General features: G+C 34.4%; 1 protein-coding gene across 2 annotated transcripts in view; it reads right to left on the reverse strand.

Moving 5' to 3' along the window:
• Positions 1–9,056: 9,056 nt before the first annotated feature.
• Positions 9,057–23,106, reverse strand: part of NMD3 (NMD3 ribosome export adaptor) — a 32,991-nt gene continuing 18,941 nt past the window's right edge. For both annotated transcript variants that reach the window (XM_043594983.1, XM_043594982.1), the window contains exons 8-16: positions 21,357–21,435; positions 20,200–20,296; positions 18,298–18,415; positions 17,179–17,324; positions 14,713–14,825; positions 13,576–13,648; positions 12,257–12,363; positions 10,884–10,954; positions 9,057–10,444 (exon numbers count right to left, since the gene is read on the reverse strand). In XM_043594983.1, coding sequence (XP_043450918.1) covers positions 10,311–10,444; positions 10,884–10,954; positions 12,257–12,363; positions 13,576–13,648; positions 14,713–14,825; positions 17,179–17,324; positions 18,298–18,415; positions 20,200–20,296; positions 21,357–21,435 — 938 coding nt within the window. In that variant the 3' untranslated portion in view covers positions 9,057–10,310. The remainder of the gene's footprint in view (positions 10,445–10,883; positions 10,955–12,256; positions 12,364–13,575; positions 13,649–14,712; positions 14,826–17,178; positions 17,325–18,297; positions 18,416–20,199; positions 20,297–21,356; positions 21,436–23,106) is intronic.

The following is a 23,106-nucleotide window of genomic DNA, read 5'->3' on the forward strand; positions in this document are numbered from 1 at the left end:
AGTTACTGCCAATAATGCTGCATAAGAAACCACTCCAAAACTCAAAAGCTTAATAATAATCACTTAATCTCCACTCATGGGTTTATCAGCCATTTAGGATGACACTGCCTTAAATGTTCGATTCTGAGCCAAGTTGGGGAAGGCAGGCAGAATATACCCAGGGCATATTCTTCTCATGGTGATGACAGAAGGACAAGAGCACAAATGCAAATAAGCTAAAGCATTTTAATCTTACCTTCTTACCATGTCTGCTAACATCCCAAGTCACAAAGTCAAATCTAAAGTTAAGGGACGAAGAAATACATTCCACCACCATGAATAAAGGGCAAGTATAAAGCTATATTATTACTACAGAGGAATTAAGAATTGTGACCAAGAATTCAATGTACCACACACACAAGACTTGCTATCTCCCAAAATATTTCCTCCATCAGAATATGCCTTTGATTAAGACTCTGATCCCCAACAAAAATGAAAACACTGTCAGGGGTAACACTTTATTTCCTATGAAAAGAGAAATGGCAAACATGACCACAGAAGGCAGAGTAAGAGATTGGGGGAACAACCCCAAACTTCTTGCTATTCTACATATTTACCTAGGATCAGAGTTTGTCTATCTATTTTCACAAAGTAAAAAGACAAAATGCCACAGTGAAACTCTACAATCAAAATACAAACTTTTTTTAAAGATCCTCTTTGAAGTCACAACTCCACATTCCAAACCATTCAGAGTATTTACCACCCCAGAAATCTGTCTGGTAACATTCCAGGGAGACCTGTACAGTACTTGTTTACACTGACACCCTTAAAGCCAGATGAACATTGATTTATCTTAGCCTCTATTAAGCAGTCAGCCCTTCAACATTATTCTGATCCAAATATACAAACACAGGAAAACTACCACACATATTTTGTACTTCTTGATTACCGCCCAATAAATTTCCTTCTGATTACAGTATACCTTCTCTGTATAGGTCCTGTGTCCACATGATTATTTACAGATACCATTTGTGCTATTATATACAATGAAATACCCTGGAGGAAGAAAATTTACTGTGTGAAACTGAACAGTCTATGTTAGCACTATAAAATCAGAATTCTGTGGCTAGTTAGCACTATACACATAAAAATTTACCAAAGTTTAGAATTAGATGCAGGTCCTACTTGCATAAATAAAATGAAGTCTTTTTTTTTTAATTTTTTTTTAATGTTTTTATTTTTGAGGCAGAGAGAGACAGAGCATAAGCAGGGGAGGGGCAGAGAGAGAGGGAGACACAGAATCCAAAGCAAGTTCCAGGTTCTGAGCTGACAGCACAAAGCCCGATGTGGGGCTTGAACTCACAAACTGCAAGATCATGACCTGAGCTCAAGTCGGACGCTTAACCGACTGAGCCACCCAAGCGCCCCAATAAAATGAAGTCTTGAACAACACAAACAACTCTCCCTACAAATCCCATTTACCATCTCTCCAATGCCATTAAGATCTGGTTTCCTATTTTATGGACAGACTTGTAAGGAATTAAAGCCAAACGATACCCAACAAATTTCTACCCATTTTTCAAAGTATTCAAAAATCAGATAGTATTAACTATGTATTTGAGGACTTATGCATTGTGCTATATCTGCACTGCACTAAAGAAATGTAGTCTAGTTAGAAAGACAAAATACATACATAAATAGTAATAAAAACTTAGGAAACAAAAACTAACCAAGTAGGACAGATAGTAACTGCTACAAAAGTTCAACAAACAGATCAATATGAACTGGGCCTCATCTGAGTTAACCTAGAAATCATTAAGTGAAAAGAAAGAACATGTAAAACATCAAGAATAATATAAAAGAGATACTCTCATAAACTGTACCCCATGGAAGGTATATTTCTGGAAAGAATTTTGTAATATGTCTTAAGATTCTTATATACTCTTTGACACAGTCATTTCCTAAGAAAATAATGAGTAAAATGGACAGATGTTTATGGGGGGTAGGCAGAGAAAACCAACCTGGAAATGCCCAACTTCAAAGACTAACTAATCAAATGGTGGTGGTATTATCAGTCTATCAACTGGCTAATGCCACAGCAATGCTGTACAATGACCACAAATCCTGGGGCGCCTGTTCTCACAGCTATGATAGAGGCCCAAGCCCTCTTGAAGCCTAAACTCAGAACTTCCACCTCCTTCTAATCACCAAAGTCCAGAGCAAAAGGGCACTACCTACAAAGTTACATCAGGGGTCAGCAAACTACAGGCCATAGGCAAACGTGGCCCACAGCCTTTTTTTTTAAGTTTTATTAGAATATAGTCACTCCCTTTTATTTACCTATTGGCTATGGCTCATTCATGCTACTATAGCAAAGTGATTGTGACAGAGACCATTAGACTGCAAAGTCTTAAATGTTTATTATTTGGTCCTATGCTACAGGATAAAAGTTATGAGTGAAGAATTAGGACTATTTCTGCAATCTGGCAGTGGAGTATTGGTTTATTATTATATATATTTAAAAATTTTTAATGGCGAGGATGTCTGGGCGGCTCAGTCAGTTAAGCATCAGACTTCTGCTCAGGTCACATTCTCACAGTTCATGACTTTGAGCTGCATCGAGCTTTCTGGTGTCAGCACAGAGCCCACTTTGGGACACTCTGTCTCCCTCTCTCTCTGTCCCTCCCCCACTGGTTCTCTCTTTCTTCTCTCTCAAAATAAATAAATAAACTTAAAAAAAAAAGGCAGTGAAATATGCAATTGAAATAAACATTGGAAACATTCTTTTAAAAAAAAGAATTTTTAATGGCTTAGAAAAGACATAAAATAGTTAAGAAGTAAAAGAAGGTTTAAAAAAGTATATAGACAGTATGATCTCACCTCTACATAACCATGTATAAGTATGTGTATTACATATAAATAATTCATATACATATATTATTTTCATATATTTTTTAAAGACAAAGCACAGATTGGGAAAATACTTGCAAGACACATATCTGATAAAAAGGACTTGTATCCAAAATACACAAGAAGTCTTAAAACTCCACAATAAGAAATCAAACAACCAGGTTTAAAAATGGGCCAAAGATCTGAATAGACAACTCATCAAAGATACACAGATGGCAAATAAGCATATAAAAAGATGTTCATCACATGTCATCAGGAGACTGTAAATTAAAGTAACAATGAGACACCACTACCTATTATAATGGCTGAAATCAAAAAAACTGACAATACAAAATGCTGATAAGAATGCAGAGCAACAAGAACTTTTTTACATTGTTGGTGGGAATGCAGAATGGTACAGCCACTTTGGAGGACAGTTTGGCAGCCTCTTCCAAAACTCAAGATAGTGTTACCACAAGATCCAGCAATCAGGCTCCTAGGTATTATCCAACTGATTTGAAAACTTATGTTTATACAAAAACCTGCATAGGGAAGTTTATTGCAGCTTTATTCATAAGCACCAAAAGCTGGAAGTAACCAAGATGAATGGATAGGTGAATAAACAAGGTATGGTACATCTATACTATGGGACATACTCAACAATAAAAAAATAAACTAGCAAGCCACAAAAAGAAAGAACATTAAAGACATACTGCTAAGTGAAAGGAGCCAGTATGATAGGCTACATGTTATGTGATTCCAATTATATGACACTCTGGAAAAGGCGAAACTACAGAGACAATAAAATGATCAATGGTTGCCAAGGACTTGGGGTTCAGGATAAATTGGTAAAGTACAGGGGACTTTTAGGGCTGTAAAATTATTTGGTATGATATTATAATGGTTGATGCAAGACATGAACTTCTCAAAGCCCACAGGACTTCATAGTACAAATAATGAATCTCCCTATATGCAAATTTTGAAAAAGCATTTAAGTCTGGGGATTGAAAGACTGTGACAAATAACTGTATTACAAATATATGAAACAAGCTCACTGAAGGGGATGGGGAGAAGGTGCTGATCTAAGTAATCCTTAAAAATGAGTACAGTCTGTAAGACTAAGGCAAGGGAACCATACATAAAACACAAGGTTTTTTATGGGACACAGGTGTATAGTAGAATTGAGTAATTAAGTAAATGGATGGCAGATGATGGGAACAATGGCCAAAGTTATAACAATTCAAACAAAATAAAGTAGCATTAGATAATAACCCAAAATATAATAAAGGTATTCATGAATCCATATTGCTATAAATAAATGACTGAACAAATTAGTACATGGGAGAAGAGAGACAAATCTTCCATACAGAAGAGTTCCAAATAATTTATACAGATATCCCACCTTCAAGGAGGGGCAGTATGACTCACTACTTCTTAGGTATAGGCCGTGCAGAGTGACTTCCTTCTGAAGTGCACATTATGGAAAGGGGGGAAAAAGAGTATAGCGGAGAAATGACAGGCACTACCTCAGTCAGGTGATGAAGGCCAACATCAACAGTGATAAATCATGTTACCAGTACATGCCCTTGATAAAATGTCATGAAAATAGTGTTTTGCCTGTGGTCTTCCTCCCAATAACCCATAATCCCAGTCTTGGGGGGAAAACATTAAATTCTAATGGTATGCTATCCTACAAAATATTTGATGGAATACTCCTCAAAACTGTCAAGGTCCTCAAAAACAAGGGAAATCAAAGAAACAGGCACTGCCAAGAAGAGACTAAGGAAAACATGACAACTAAATGTAACATGAGGAGGAAGTGTCTGGGTGGTTGAGTCAGTTAAGCATCCAACTCTTGATTTAGGCTCAGGTCACGATCTCACACTTTTGTTGAGTCCCATATTGGGCTCCACGCTGAGCGTGTGGCCTACTTGGGATTCTCTCTCCCTTTCTGCCCCTTTCTGACTCGTGCACATATGCACATGCATGTGTGTGCATGTGTGTGTGTGTGTATCTGTATCCACCCATTTCTCTCTCCCTTTCTCAGAAAGCAAGAAAGCGAAAGAAAGAAAGAAAGAAAGAAAGAAAGAAAGAAAGAAAGAAAGAAAGAAAGAAAGAAAGAAAGAATAAAGAAATAAACATTAACATGGTATCCTGGATGGGATCTTGGAAAAGAAAATGTACACTGAATAAGAACTAAAGATATCTAGGGGCGCCTGGGTGGCGCAGTCGGTTAAGCGTCCGACTTCGGCTCAGGTCACGATCTTGCGGTCCGCGAGTTTGAGCCCCGCGTCGGGCTCTGGGCTGATGGCTCAGAGCCTGGAGCCAGCTTCCGATTCTGTGTTTCCCTCTCTCTCTGCCCCTCCCCCGTTCATGCTGTGTCTCTCTCTGTCTCAAAAATAAATAAACGTTAAAAAAAAAATTTTTAAAAAGAACTAAAGATATCTAAACTACAGCCTTTAGTTAATAATAATGTAATAGTACCGGCTCATTAAATAATAAAAGAAGCTGGGTGTGGCACGGGAACTCTGCACTATCTTCTCAATTTTTCTGAAGATCTACAACTACAAAACATAAAATCTATTTAAAAAAAAAAATGTTAACAGTGATGATCTCCCTATAAGGGAAACGTTGGAAATTTATGCTTTTGTTTTTCTAATTCTCTGTACCACACACATTTTCTAAGATAAGCTCTATGCTGCTCTAAAAAGTGTATACATAAAAGATTTGGGTTTTTTCCAACTTGTTTCAGTACAAAACACTAGAATTGTGATTATAAATTTTAAAAGCAGATACTATTTATTAAATAGTTACAATTTGCTATGAACTGTATACGAAGAATTTTAACAATTATCTGTGTAATGAGCAGTATTACTCCTTTTTAAAATGTGAAGAAATATGGGGTGCCAGAGTGGCTCAGTTGGGTAAGTGTCTGACTCCTGATTTCAGCTCAGAGTGATCTGTACTGCACAGTGCTTGGACTCTCTCACTCCCTCTCTCTCTTCCCCTTCCCTGCTCACTCACACTGTCTCAAAACAAATAAACTTAAAAAATAAAATAAAATGTGAAGAAACAGAACATCAGAAAGTTTAACTCATATAGTTAATAGGTGGCAGGTAAACAGACTCCAAAACATCCTTTTATTTCTATATAATATAGCTTCCCCACAATTACTTGTACAGTACTTCATCAACTAATGCTAGTATATATACTATCTGAAAGCACTTCACAACAATGCTATGAAGTGAATTATAAAAAGCCATATTTATGTGAAACTGTGTCACAAGAAAAATGTGTGACAGGCACCACTGCAGTACTAACTCCACCAAAACCAGAAAACAAAATCTCCATCAGATTACACAACAAGCTGCATTACTATGTAAAAAACACAGTGGCTACCAAACCTACACCAAATAACTTTTAAGCACTACAGAGTTCTTGTTTTACTAGAAATTATCATGAATCATACCTTTTTCCTAGGTAATAAAGCAGTTCTTTCAAAATGTGTCGAGTCAAAGAACTAAAATTGAATATTCTCCTCACACTACTTTGAAATTCAAGAGATACTGAGGCTGACTTCTTGCTTTCATCAAGGCTTACCACCCCACTGCTCAAATTATTTCAACATGTGACAGAATTGATAAGCAGAATGAATAGCCTACATCTGTGCTTTTTATGATGCCATTTCATGATTCCTTAATTCACAGGGTGATTCAACTGAAGCTGAAGAATTTTAAGTAAATTGGTTTATTTTTAGGTAAACTGGTCTGTATCATGAAAATAACCCAAGAGCAGACTGCATGTGGGGCCTGAACAAGGGAAACCCAAAACCTGCCCAAAGAGTTACATTATAACATCAATATGCATGAACAAGATCAAATATATATGGACAAGAGCCTGTCAAAAGGCTCTGACAAAAGCCAGATTGATGGGGTACCCACTGGCCAAATTTGGGACAACGCGAGCATCAAAGTAAAAAATTCAACCAATAGAAAACCAAACAACCCAACTTCCAAAAACAGACAAAGGATCTGAATGCCCATTCTACCAATAAAGATATATGGGTAACAAGTACATGAGAAGATGCTTAACATAATTAGCCATCAGGGAGACGAAAATTAAAACCACAGAAAAACACCACCATCCACCTATCAGTCTGGCTTTAAAACAACCTGACACCACCAAGCGGTGGTGAGGATGCAGAATAACTGAAATGTTCATACACTGCAGGCGAGAAAGCAAAATGGCACAAACCACTTCAGAAAAACAGTTTGGCAATTTTTTATAAAGTTAAATATATGTATACACTTATAATAGGATCCAACAATCCCATCCATACTTATTTACCTACGTAAAAGGAAAACCTATACAGAAATGTTCACAGCAGCTTTACTCCTAATCATCAAAACCTAGAAATTCAAATGTGCCTCAACAGGGGAATGGATAACTGGAACACTGTATTACTCAAAATGAAAAGAAACAAACCTTGGGTGAATCTCAAGTGCACCATGCTGTGAAAACAGACTCAGAGACTACATACTGTATAATTTCATTTACATATTTTGGAAAAAACAAACCATAAAGTCAAGGAACAGAACAGAAATTGCAGGGGTTGGGGGGATGGTTAAGGATGAGGGAAGGGCTTGAAAACAAAGGGGTAGCAAAGGGAATTTGCGGAGGGGGAAGGTTGGAGGAATGATAAAATTGTTCTGGAATTTGTGGTGGTAACTGTGTGAATCTACATGTATTAAAATTTATGGAACTGTAAATGACAAGACTGAATTTCATTGTCTTTAAGTTGAAAATAAATTTAAAAGGAAAAAATCAAGAAAAATCATGATTAAAAAGGAATAAATCCTCTAACTCCTTAAAACAGAAAACCAACTAACAACCTAAGAATGCTTAGGGACATCTGGACTAATCAACAGCACAAGTCTCCAGATACAAATGCATTGAGAATTTGGTATTACTTCTGGGAACTTGGTATTACCTCTAGTCCTGCTAAAAGGGTTTACCCTAAATCTAATCATGAGAAACCAAACAAGCCCAAATTGGGGTCATTTTACAAAATAACTGGCTTGGACTCTTCAAAAATGCCAATTACATAAAACGTAAAAACTCAAGAACTGGTCCAGATGAAAAAATCTGAAAAGAGATATGAGAACCCAGTGCAATGAACAATCTTAGATTTATTTTTTCTATAAAAGACTTCATAGGTGGGACAACTGACAAAATTTCGATATGGCCCACTGATTAGATATCACTATTGTGTCAATGTTAATTTTATGATTTTGATCATTGCCCTATGGTTATGTAAGAAAATTTAATTAGAAAGAAAGCAAATGAGGTAAGCGTTGGCATTTGGCAAATCTGAGGAAAGGGTATCCAGGAATTCTTTGTACTATTCTAGTAACGGTCTGAAATTATATCAAAACTGAAAGTAAATTATTAAAAAAAGTAACATCCCTTGGACTAAAAATAACAGATCAAGTAATCTAAAGGATGGAATCAATATGAACAAATTTACTAAAATAGTCTAGAGAAAACACTGGCACTTACTCAGTATTGACTACAGAGGAGTGTCTAGTCCTGACACTCAAGCCTGGAGTTCTAGATTCTACTATGGCAAGGATAAGCTTGATGCTGTTAAATTATACAAGCAATTCTCCCTTAACTCTCTGCATGCTCATAAAAAGACTTCCACCTATAAAACAACACCTTCAAGTGGAGATCTGGCTACAAAAGAAGATAATTCATCATACTGACTTAGAAATTACTCATATTTATAAACTGGGTTATAAATCAGCTTCTTGAAAATTTGATTAATACCAGCCTTCCCAAATTGTATCAACTCCGGGACATGAACAAGAGTATTTGGGGACCCACAGCCTGGGAACCATACTCTTAAAATGGTAAGTTTATCAAGGCTGTGTAACTGTGAGGGCTCCTGGCTATCACCTTTTCTATTAGCTACATTCCTTCACCTCGTCATAGCCTTCTTTCAACCAAGAAATTTCATTACTCATAAAGACAACATCAAAGAGAATAAGACTAAATAAGTTCAGCAGGAAACTGTATTTTTAGTGGGAAAATCATGAAAAGTACTCAAATAATTTCACCTGGGAAAACTGCATAAGATACTATCATTTAAATATAACACTAATACAATCACTTTAAGGACACACAAAAAAGGGGAAAATGTTTTTATTTCATGCTTCTTAAAGTCTTGACATACAAGAGGTAAACCAAACCACAAGTGAAAACTTTAAATATGCAGACAGAACAGGAGCCACTATAAAAACTTCAGGCCTTTATCCATAACTTCAGAACTGGGGAGTCTAATCGTAAAAAAAGGAAAATGCTCCATTCAGCACTCACTTAATTGCCTTATTTAGTGGTATACCTAGAGTTTATGAAATAGCTCTTGGTTCTGGCATACTTAGTAAGTCTGATATTGCTTATAGAAATAGGATCTTAATACTTTATTCTCAGAACACTTTAAAATTCAAGCCAATGTTTTTCTTTCAAAGAGTGGAAGGTATTTCTCATTCAAGTCTGATTCATGGTTTTATAAAGCATAAAGATCATTTTCATTATTTCATCATGTATATGCTGGATTCAAATATTCTTTTTGATGGTGATCTACTCAATGACAGAAACTTAATAGGAAGAAAATTCCTTCCTTCTCAATTTGTAAACCAAAATTTTAAAAGCAAAAATGTTTGAAGTGATAGGAAGACATTTTTATGACATAAGCTACTGCTCTAAGCTGCTGGCCTGAGCAAAAATAACAAAAGTACACATTGTTAACCTTTAAGTAGTCTATGTTTGCTACAAATCCATACATATTTTAAACATATTTTCTTCTGCAATAAAAATCAAAATAATCCACAATTTAACAGCTTTTGAAGATGTTAACATTTTGAATAAAATAACTTCTCCCGAATGTCCAGGAATAAACTGAACCACAACTTACCTACCCCAATGACATAAAAATGATCAAAGTGCATAAAAAGTTCCTATTAAAAATGATTCTTCATATGCACTTTTACTAAAGCAATCAATGCAAAATGAATGTAAAGCTTGTTTTATGATTCAAGATTTAGGTAACCTCCATATAATCACAACTTTTAAGATTTGAAATCCAGTGCTACAGTATGGAAAAGAGTAGGGTCTCCTAAAAAGGCAAACTTATAAAATTCCACACGCAAAATGGCCTAAATATCTGTAATAATTACATTCTCCATAATCTTTTATCTAAAACTTCAAAGCCATCAATCTCTTTCAGTGCTCTGAATGAGCAATCAAAATAGTCACATTTATTCAAGTTTAAAACTAAATTTCTCCTCTCTCAATATGGAAGCACAAATGGAATAGACAATAAAAGTTATTTTGTCCAACATCCTGAGCCTACAGATATGGAAATCATCTACAACCCAATCTCATTGTGTCATCATCGATTCACCTTCTTCACCAGTAGCATCTTGGGAAATATGAAGGTCTTCAAGCATCTCAGCCAGACTAATTCGAGGTGCTCCTTCATCATCCGTGTCACTTTCCACAGGAATGGTTGAGTCTAAAAAAATACAAGGAGGATTTCAAATACAAATATGAAAATATACAAAATGCCTGCCTCTACCATCTTTACTATCATTTAAACATATTATATTAGCAGTTCTTGTACCATATCTAGAGCAGGCATTTATATTCACTGAATGACTGAACTGCATAAATATATAAATAAATATCCACTAGTATAGAGATCAGGAACTTGAAGGGTCATGCTCGGATACAATGATATCAAATATGATAAGGCAAACAACATTTTAATAAGTCCTACTGTTCTGCAAGTGTTTTTATTTTTTGCAAATGTTTAATTAGAGGACTTTTAAAACCACACAGTAAAAGTCATTTATGGAATGAAAGTTTAAGATACCAAAATACTTATACGGGGTTAACATATCTATACAAAAGCAAAAGATGCAACTTAAATCAAACACTGGTAAAACACTAACCTCTATAAATGTTTACATTTTTTCTAATTGCCTCATCTTCTTCAAGATCTTCAAGGAAATCTTGGTATTGCCTACAGAAGAATAAAGAAACATTTAAATATTTCATCTTTACCAAGACACTATTGAGTTTTTTTCATTTTCAGCACTGTAAGATAAATGTGTTCCATGTATGAAAATCTTTAAAAATAATAACTGAAGGTCAAATATGGATGTTAATTAAATAGTCTGACAAATTTAAAAAAATATTTTCTTTCAAAATTACATGATACATACACAATTGGGGTGCCTGGGTGGCTCAGTCCACCTCTTGGACTTAGCATGCAACTCCTGATTTCAGCTCAGGTCATAATCTCACAGTTTGTGAGTTTGAACGCTGCATTAGGCTTGCACTGACAGCACGGAGCCTGATCATGATTCTGTATCTCATTCTCTCTCTCCCCCTCCCCTGCTTGCACTCTCTTTCTAAAAATAAATAAACTTTAATGTCCCTCCCCTCAAGTCATATGGCTAAGTTAAAATACATGCACTTTTAAGTCTATAGATGAAATAACCAAATATGTACTTATAATATCTAATTGAACATTATATATTTATAAATACTTACTTTAAATTACATTATGAGACTCTATTTTGCTATTTACCACTCACATTTCATGACACAATTTTATTTAAACTCATTTTTTTAGACAGTGTCTTAACCATTATTAAAACCATTTTTCAATCATCCAATATAATTTTCTAGAACCCAACATCTTCATTTCTCCTTAAGTTGTTTGAAAAACAGCATATTTAGAACAATCTGAGGGTTGATGGGGGTGGGCGATGGGTACTGAGGAAGGCACCCGTTGGGAGCACTGGGTGTTGTATGGAAACCAATTTGACAATAAATTTCATATTAGAAAGAAAGAAAGAAAGAAAGAAAGAAAGAAAGAAAGAAAGAAAGAAAGAAAGAAGAAGGAAGGAAGGAAGGAAGGAAGGAAGGAAGGAAGGAAGGAAGGAAGGAAGGAAGAAAAACAGCATATTTGATATTAAAGGGCTATTTTCTTTTCATCTGGAGTCGTAAGTATTCACTTGCTATTTGCGATATCCACAATGTAATTACTAATGTTAACTTTTCAAATGTGTTGTTTACAACAATGTTGCAATTCTCAGGTCAAAACCCAGGAAATAATAATCAAATCTGTTAAATATCATTATATCCTCCCTACATTGATTCGATATCCTCTTACACTGATTCAATTAACACAATAAGAATACAAAATTAATACTGAATGGAATAATCATGTGATGACTATATAAAATATAAAAACTATAAAGATTTATTGTAAGGATTTCCTTTGAGACAACACATAAGGTTTAAAGAAAAGTAAGACCTTTCATCATCTGTATCCATGTTTTCTCTCTCTCTTGCAAGCTCTTTCAGTTTCCAGTTTCTACGACGCTGACGTTTGGTACGGTCATAGTTCTTCTTGATTAACACCTAAAAGTAAAAGAAATATTTGCAAAGTTACAAAAAAATGGGAACTAAATAACGGGGCCTCCAAGTCCAATAAAGTTAAAAAGAGAAAGATTCTGAGAATGCCAAAAAGTCACCAAACTGATGAGTGGTTACATCTTAGGGAAAAAAAAATAGGGATCAAGAGGCAGGGTCAAGAGAACTTTTAACATTTTTCTTCATGTACTCAGTATTTTATGAAAATGCAGTCAGCCATTGTTTGCATAACTGTTATAATTTACTAATGAAATTTTCCAGTGACTAAAAATTAAACTGCTTTTTTATACCCAAAACTTCAAATTTCTGATGTCTTAATCATCCTGAAATATTATCACAGGCAGGCATTTTTCCTTTTATTACTACTAGTAAGCACTTATAGAAGTACATATATCTTTCACAAATGTATGTCCTAGGGCAGTTTAAAAAATTGTGGAATAAGTGAAAATAATTTTACACAATGCAAAATCTTGTATGACTGTCTTAATCTCCTCTTACAACCTTGTTAGACTTTTATCTAAACTATGCTTCTATTTCCTAATTTACTAATCAATAAAAGCACAACTGGGTGGTGAGAAGGGGAGTCCTTATATCCTGACTTTATTTTTACCCACAGCTAAAGAGATTAGTGTTTATTTTAAAAGATAAGTCAAGCAGGAGATAAAGTCTTTCCCATTTCATATTCACTCTTGTTCATGATTCTAATAAACTCATGTTAGTATTTAAGTTTTTTTTTTCAGAAGTAACATTCTTTCTCTAAGACTCAACACTGTAAAGATTATTTTCAACTGCAATTATAGTTAAGCCTGAATAACCTGAATAATGGTTTAAATTCTAAACGCCTTAACTGAACAATATATGAAATAAGCTAAGCCTAAAAGAATGAACCTAAATTAAGTTCTAAAGGTCATCATTTTTAGCTGCAAATTTATTTTTGCTCTACGGACGGTACCAAGCCATTCTGACAGAGAGTGAAAATTCGATTATAAGATTATAAGAGCAACAAAAAAAAACTCAATAAATCTTGGATTTTCTCCTCAAAGACACATGATTAAACATGAAGGCTTTTGCCATTACACCTTAACTCCAATTTCAAAAGAAACCTCTAAATAGATTTTATTTTCATAAATGTGAACTCATGCATCTTACCCATAAGAGTTATCAATCCTCTTTAACACAGGAAAAAATCTAAAGCCTTACCACATCTGGGACTCTATCTGAGTTCATTTTGTTGACATGCTCATCATTTAAGTTACAGTTGGCCAAATCAAATCTGAAATAAAAACAATTAAACACTTAAGGACAGAAACATTTATGCTTTCCACATTACTTTTTACTTTATTTTAATTTTATGGAATTTAGAGTTCCTAAGATTAACATTTAATATGCTTTTCCACATTAAAAGTTTTGCAGTTTACTATACAGTGAACATGCCTTTACAGATACTGGTAAAGACAAAATGCACTGCTATCTGTGAGTTTCACATATTACCAATCACTGTCCACCTTATCATATTGCAAAAGAATCAAAACAGACATAGATCAGTACAACATTAAGAATTCAGTTAGATGGTTCCATTTAGTTTACTAAAAAAAAAATGATTCTTTAAAAAGATGGCCAAAATTGGGGCGCCTGGGTGGCTCAGTCGGTTGGGCGGCCGACTTCGGCTCAGGTCACGATCTCACGGTCCGTGAGTTCGAGCCCCGCGTCGGGCTCTGGGCTGACAGCTCAGAGCCTGGAGCCTGCTTCGGATTCTGTGTCTCCCTCTCTCTCTGACCCTTCCCTGCTCATGCTCTGTCTCTGTCTCAAAAATAAATTAAAAAAAAAAAAAATGGCCAAAATGGAATAACTATGAGCTTTTATCCAATCCAGTTTAATTTAGCTACCAATAAGCAAACTGTAACACTCCTAAACTCTTAAATTCTTTTTGGAATAAACAGCTTTAGTATTTTAGATGGCTTTGCTAGATCCCAAAGAAAATTTGCAATGTCAATCGCCAGTTTAAAATACTATAGTACTTATAGGAGCCCCAGGGTGGCTCAGCTAGTTAAGTATCCGACTCTGGACTTCAGCTTAGGTCATGATCTCAGGGTCTTGAGTTTGAGCCCCATATTGGGCTCTGTGCTGCACTGGGCATGGAACCTGTTTAAGATTCTCTCTCCCTCTCCATCTGCCCCTTCCCCACTCATGTGTGCATGCTCACACTCATAAAAGAGAGAAGGGGAGGGGAGAGGAGGGGTGGAGAGGGGAGGGAAGGAGAGGGGAAGGGAGAGGAGGGGAGGGGAGGGGAGGGGAGGGGAAGGGAGGGAAAAGAAAATACTATAAAATAATACAAACCCCAATACCAGGTCTCCAGGATTTAGAAGATGTCCCAAATGAGTGCGACAGAAGTACTGTTTATCTGTATTCATTTCGGATGTTTTCTGTACCCAGACTTCCCCAAGCATATGCTTGACAGGAAAGAAAATGCACTCTTCAATAATCCAGGCATAACTCAAAATGCATCTCACAAAAACTATATACAATGTTGATTTTGGTTTTCTAAATTTTCATTTTAAAGACAGCAACTGTTTTATTTTTCAGATCTCTGAAACATTGTCAAAATTAACAAATTACTGTATTAAATACAGAAAAACTCAAGGAATACATAAAATAAGTATGTTTATTAAGATTTTATTCAAAGCTTTATAAAACATTAAGAATGTCACCTAAATACAGATATCATATATAGAATTTTCAAAGCAAATGTTTTCACAGGGAGATAGGCAATACAAAGAGCAAAAAGAATAACTGAAAAAGTACAAGAATCTTAACTCTAGAAAATATGCTAAGCACCCCCTTATTTTATACATAAGGTTCAAAAAACCAAGGTTCAGACAAAACATTCTAGCAATCCCAGTGGCGCACAATCCCAGTAGCTGCTGCTGCTGCTGCTACTACAGAACCCAAATCTTTATGAAATTAATTTTTTAGACGTCTACTATTTGAGCTATAACCCTTTTTTTCCTTAATACCTACTGCAGAAACAACATTCCAAGTTTGAAATTTTAAACTAGAAACAATTAAAGTCCCTTTCCAAGATAGGATTTTACAAGCAATTATAATTGACATTTCAAATTTCTAGGCTGAATTAAGTATAGCATTTGCCAATACTTTTTACTAACAAAAAGAGACCTAAGTAAAATGGGATCAAGAGGGAAAAAACTAGGAGTAATAAACAGAGGAATTAAGGAATCTCAGGCGAAAAGAGACAGAGGGAGAAATGAAAAATGACAGGTCCCAGATTTCACAAAACTGCAAACACAAGGATGTTAATACAACTTTATTCATAATGGTCAAAACTTGGAAGCAGCCAAGATGTCCTTCACTAGGTGAATAGGCAAATAGGCGTGGTAAATCCACGCAATGAAATATTATTTGGTACTTAAAGATTATATGATTCTAACTATATACAATTATGGAAAAAGCAAAACTACAGAGACAGTAAAAAGATCAGTGATTGAGATTAGGAGAGAGGGGAAGGACGAACAGACACAGAGCACAGAGGATTTTTAGAGCAGTGAAAATCCCTTTATGACACTATAGTGAGGGACACATGTCATCATCAAACATTTGTCTAAACCCATAAAATGTACAATATTAAGAGAGAAACATAATGTAAACTACCAACTTTGCATGGTTATCATGTATCAATGTAGATTCATCAATTGTAACAAATGTACCACTCTCATGGGTGGATACTGATAATGGAGGAGGCAACAGCATGTATATGCCCTGCATGTATATGCATGGAGTATATGGGACATCTCTTACTCCTCATAATTTTGTGGTGAACCTAAAACTGCTCTAAAAAAGTACAAGACTTTCAAAAACATTTTTTTAAGAACTCAGGAGCTCCCACTGGCTAAATATGGGGCAGTTTGAATGGGAGGAAAGAAGGAAGAGAGGCTAATAACAATGGGAAAAAAGTCATAACATTATTATGAAGAGATCTGGCTATCAGTGAAACAGCCAAACGCTACTATGACTTGATACATCATAAAAGATGCACAGCAACACTTCTGAAATGTTCTGGCCAAAATTAACCTAAGTTTAAGAAAGCCTCTTAGATCCACTTTTCATTAAAAGAAATTAAAAAGAAAGCTAAATGACATCATGAGGAAACAATAAGAGATCCATAAGATAAATGCCCCAGTTGCCTTAGGAAGTTATAAAAAAAAAAAAAAAGAAAGAAAGAATGGAAGGGGACTATTATTAAGTAAAAGATTTAAGAGGCATAATATTCACATTCAATATATGGTCCCCAACTAGGTACTACTTTGAATAAAACACAAGAGACATTTTGGGACAAACAAGGAAATTTGAATATAAACTATATATGAATGATAATACTTTGGTTATGTAGAAAAATGTTCTGTTTTAGAGATGCATTCTGAAGTATTCAGTAGTGATAACATATACTTAAATTTAAAATGTTTGAAACTTTTTAGTCAGAAAAAGTTTGCTTGTCATTTGGTCCTCCTATATAACAGTAAAGCAAAGAAATGCTTTTTCAGAATAAACATTTTTTAAAATGTTCCCAACATTAAAGAGAAACATGAATTTACCAGAAAAATTAAGTCTAATAAATTTCACCACAATGACCACACACTAAAAACAAATATGGAATGCATTTGTAATCTAATGAGGTGTTAGCTTTATCTGGAACCACATTTTGGAATTATACTAACTAAAAAAAATACAAGAGAGGGACCAAAATAATGAATTGGGGGGGAAAAAAAAGATGGGCAGGACGGAACTTACCTTTTTTGATATCATTCCAGCCCCGGCACTGCGTTTTAAATCTCGGACTATGCTGCATTCCATCACAATAAATTCCTCTAGCTGTTTGGGATGGCATAAACTATTGAAAGGGTTACTCCAGAAAGTGCTTCCATCAATATCTGCAACTAAGTATAAACACAGAACATCAAAGAACAACAGAAATGAAGTATTTCAAATGTGTTAATTAGGAAGAAGTTGATATATATGAACTGAGAAGCATGAGGTCAACAGAACCACAGTGGCAAATTTCTAGAGTCATCATTTACTCCTATAAATCAGCCCCAAACTTTTCACAACACAAGAGAAATTTCAGGTGTCAATCTTAAGTAGTTACTATCATCAGAATCCCACAGAGGTAAGTGCCTTTAAAATAAGATCAGATCCATTCAGTTGTATAGTTGTTCCATGTGCTGGCATGTTAGAAATGTTATCAATCATCTTAGCTGCTTAATTTATGGTAAGTAAAGTCCTACCTGACAGATGTTCATCCCAATACTGCAAACATACCTTTGACTTATGAATCTAATTGACAAGGGTAATAAAGGACTCTAAAAACTATAAACTCTATTTTTATAACAGAAAACTACATTACAGGAAATACATGAAAAAGATCAAGAAGTAGAAGATGAAAGCAAGTACTGAGACGCCTATCAATGTGAGATCTTTAAAAATTAGTTTTTATAAAAGGAATGTTAAAAATTATGTGATAATAAGAATTAGTTAAAATCCATATTTAAACTAAATGTTTTACTGCACTGCAAGAAGTCAAATATTCCAAACTTTGAAATATTTGCTAAACATGAAACTTGGCAATGAACCCAAATATTCACAAAAACTAAATGACATAAATAAGTCAATTTCAGTAAAAACATATGAACTAGAACTAGTAAATTTTTTTAAAGTTCACAGATTTATTTCTTCAAATAAAAAACATAAGGGTTACTAATCAAAAGCAGTTTTGTAAGAACTAAATAACAGTAAAACTCTTATCTAGTTTTTCATAACAAAAATTAATGAGAATGTTTGATAAAATTAATAACATAAGTTATTACTGCTTACTGGACAAAACTGTCAAGGCAAATATTTCCTAAAACTCACCTTGAAGGGTATTTGGATCTATGAGATGGATGGCGCTGGTTACTCGAATACACACACAAATCTGGTTCATATTTCCCAGGCTTTGTGCCAGTCTTGGAGACAGACAAACAACATTATCCTACGCATAAGAACTAACATTTAGAGTGAAGCAAATCCTAAATAACTGTCTTCAGTAAACACTCATCAATATAAGCCTGACCCAGGTGTATATGCCCAAACCAAAATGTGATTTTTAATTCTATTTATCAACAACGGGCCTAAAGAAAAGAATCAAATCTTAGAGAAACAAAAAATAAGCTCTTCCTTCTTAAGATGGGAACATCAATTGTAATAAACATGCTTTAAAAGTATTTTTCCAGATCTTATTCACCAAGCTATTAAGTTTATTTCAATTTTACTGAAGTGTGAACGCTTACTGCTCTATGGTAGTACAGTGTGAATTCTAAAGTATTATAAACATCAGAAGGAGAGTGATTTTCTAAATCTACTTGTGATTTCTTTCAATTTCCATAAAGAACAAATATCAGAGGAGCTAAATGTCTATCATGGCTATATGCACCAGTATGTAATCAAAGACTTAATGCATGAAAAGCACGTATGTCCATGTGTACACTAGAAAATATTATCAGCAATGTAGTTACCTGTTTTTAAGCTACATTAAAATACAAAAGAGTTATGTTTTAAGCTATATCTATTCTTAATCATAGGCTCCTCCACTGAAGGAGCATTCTGTGCATCCCTAATAGAACCTAGTCCAGTACTTTGTTTTTAACTTAGTAAGCCTCCAAATATTAATGAAAATACTCTTTTATGTTGTATAAAAATATTCATTATCTGGCCCTTTAGAGAAGTTTGTTAACCCTGTTTTGCGGGGTTTTTTTTTTGTTTGTTTTTTTTTTAAGTAGGCTCCATTCCCAACAGCGGGGGGTTAAAACCCTGAGATCAAGAGTCACATGCTGTACCAACTGAGTCAGCCAGGCACCCCTGCTGACCCTGTTCTAGGCTATCATTTCATTCCCGTTACTACACACTACACCATAAATTAGTGAGAAAGTATCTTTATAAAAGCTTTAGAATCACTGACTTAGGCATAAATCCTGGCTTCTTCATTTTGTAGTCATGTAACTTTGGGCAAGTCATCTAACCTCCCGAAGCTTCAATTTTCTCATGTTCAAAATGATATGATTTACCCCAATTATAATGAGATGTGAAGAAGTGAAATATACTCAAATATATTAACTTTATATGGGATGGTCACAATAAATTATGGCATTTATCATTATTAGTAGATATTGATATAAAAGTTCCTATATGGTATAGACCTTTAAACATATAATCTTAAATACACTGCCTTCTATTTACTAGATCCTCAGTAATTATTTGTTGAATTTTAATTCATTTATATTTTTGAAGCAGGGTTTTACTTTAATGCAATTAAATGAAATGATGATCTACATTTATTCAGATGTTTTTAAATCACAAAAATGATTCTATGATCTCATTTTCACAATACTGTTTAATTTCATCATGCCAAAATCCATTTTACACACATTTTACAAAGTGGTTCACTGATAATTATTTTAATGTCATTTCCTGTATTCAAACTTTCATAAAACTTTTCATGTGTCCAATAGGATCAAAAATTTTAAGGAATATGAACATTAAAAAACTGCAAACAGGCCTTTTAGTTAGTACACCAAAATGATAGGTAAGCCAATTTATAATTTAAGCGTGATTATTTTAATATCTTTTTAACATGACTGCATATGTCAGAAAGGAATCCTTTAAGAGTTACTCTAAATTTTTAACCAATCCCAGAAGAAAATCAGGAGTTAATAATAATTACATATAAGCCAATTACTTGTACTCTTTTATCGACATAAATTAAATGAGAAAAAGTACCTTGCAAATTGGAACAATTTCCACAGAAAAAGTGCTTTTGTAATTGTATGTGTTACTATGGATATCCTGAGAGATCAGTCTCTGTGAGGCTTTGTGTCTGTTAAGAAAAAAAAGTTTATAATAATAAAAAGACAAAGGTCCCTTCTTAGATAGTCTAGAGAATATCAATTTTTATCAAATCAAACCATCACTGTCCAAGGTTTGAAATAGCTCCCTGATGCCTATATCAACCTAATTTCAACCACTTACACTTCAAAACCTTCACCAATCAAACTGCACTCTACCTCTTTTCAACTTTACCTACTCAAAACGTCTAAAACATGCCCTTGGCTCAGACCAATGTAGTCTATATATATAGTCTATATATATATATATAGTCTATATATATATATGTATATAGTCATATATATATATGTAGTCTATATATATAGTAGTCTCTCTCTCTCTCTCTATATATATATAGACTACTATATATATAGTATCCATTTAAAGCCACACTAATGTCCACCACAAGTCTTTGTTCACACTAATCTCATCTTTCACTATACTCTACCTTTCAAAATTTCCCATTTTAGGAGCTTCAGGCCTTCCTCTTCCATGAAGCTTCTCCCCAAAGCTCTCTACCCCCATCTTTCTTTTGTCTTATTTAAATACATTCAATCAAAGGTTTAGCATTATACTACTTATCACAGGGTGAGGTCTAGCTCCCCAAAGAGATTCTTATGTACTCTTTGGCTCATAATTCCCTTAAAGTAGCTAACCCAAACAGATGCTTACTAATTATGTAAGTATGTAAATATTCTTACTACAGCTTTTTAAAAAATTTTTTAAGTTTATTTATTTGAGAGAGAGAGAGAGAGAGGGAGAACAAGCTGGAGAGAGACAGACAGAGAGGGAGGGAGGGAGAGAGAATCCCAAGCAGGCTCTGCCTTGTCAGAGTGAAGCCCAACTTGGGACTCAATCTCAAGAACCATGAGATCATGACCTGAGCCAAAATCAAGAGTCAGACATTTAACCGACTGAGCCACTCAGAAGCCCCTTCGACTACAGTTTTAAATATTTTAATGTAAGAGAAGTAGTCTAAGCCTGAAGAATGGATGTGACCTATGTCCATTACCAGCTCCTTAGACTTACTCACATTTAGGTTCAGAACATACCTACAGGGAACTGTACACTGAAGAAATTCTACCATCTTCTGAGCATGCTGTTTTGAGGAATAATAGAAATCCAGCCCATCTTTAAAAAGAAAAGAAAAGTCACATGAAAATCATTCTGCAAATAAAATTTTCCTCTACTAACATGACGATATCACAAATTAAATGTGTAGTAAAAAACTAAATTATCAGAAAACATAAAGATTCACAATTTTAGGGGTGCCTGGGTGGCTCAGTCAGTTAAGCGTCCAACTGCTGATTTCAGCTCAGGTCATGATCTCATGGTTCCCAAGTTCAAGCCCCACATCTGGCTCTAAGCTAACAGAGTGGGGACTGCTTGGGATTCTCTCTCCCTGCCCCTCCCCCATCTCTGTCAAAATAAATAGATAAACTTTAAAACAAGCAAACCAACAACAACAACAAAAAGATTCACAATTTTAATTTCAGACAAAGTAAAATTCAAGGTCAAAAGGGGAGAGAAAAACACTAAACAGAAGAATATTTTATATAATAAACAATCTACTAAGAAGATAATAGGAATGCACCTAATAACATAGAAGTGAGATGCAGAAAAAAAACTATTAAAAAGAAAAAAAGAAATTAATAAATGTTAACACATGTGCAATATTGTGGGGACTAGTATGAGACTATCAAAACCAAAATGACCAGACTAAAAATAAGAAGGATACATAGAACTTGAATAATTAACTATCAAAGTTGATTTAACTGAGATTATAGAACACAGTCCCAAGAATATATATTATTTTTTAAATTCACAGAACATTCATAAAACAATCATATCCAAATATTTTTAAGACTTCAATAAATTCCAAACATGATTAATTAGACAATATTATCTGATCACAATGAAGTAGCATTAAAAATCAGCAACAAAGGGATAATTAAAAGTAGACCTACCTGCTATGAAATGTTTATAGAGATATTCTTCCAAACAACTCAGCTAATAGGAAACTGAAATAACTCAGAGTAGACAAAAACAATTTTGAAGATGAACTAAGTTGTTGGGAACATATACTTCCCAATTTGAAAACTTGGTAACTTTAAGTAGTCGAGACAGCATGGTACTAGCATAGGATAGACATATAGATCTATGGAACAAAATTGACAATCCAAAAATAAACTGTGACATTTATAATCAATAGATCTTTGATAGAGGATCCAAGCAATTCGCTGAGGAAAGGATGGCCTTTTCACTGGGAAAACAGGATATCCACATGGCAAAGAATGAAACTGGACTTTTGTTTTACACCATACACAGAAATTGACTCAAAATGGACTAAGGAATCAAACGTAAGACCTTGAATACAAAATTTCCAGAAGAAAAGAGAGAGGGAAAAGCTTCATGACACCAGTCTGGGCAATGATATCATGGATATGACATCAAAGGCACAGGTAACAAAAACAAACAACTGGCACTACATCAAAGTAAAAAGCTTCTGCACAGAAAAAAGAAACATCAACACAGTGAAAACACAACCTACAAAATGGGAGAAAATACCAGCAAATCATATATATCAGATAAGGAGTTAATCTCCCAGACATATTAGGAACTCCTATAACTCAAGAGCAAAAAAACTAATAACCTGGTTGAAAAGTTTGAATTTTTTAAATGGGCAGAGAAACTGTATAGACATTTCTCCAAATAAGACATACAAAAATGGCAAACAAGTATATGAAAAATGCTCAAGGTCACAAATCGTCAGGCAAATGTAAATCAAAACTACAATGAGCT

This window comes from Prionailurus bengalensis, chromosome C2, assembly GCF_016509475.1.
Source record: "Prionailurus bengalensis isolate Pbe53 chromosome C2, Fcat_Pben_1.1_paternal_pri, whole genome shotgun sequence".
NCBI classification, from domain to species: Eukaryota; Metazoa; Chordata; class Mammalia; order Carnivora; family Felidae; genus Prionailurus; species Prionailurus bengalensis.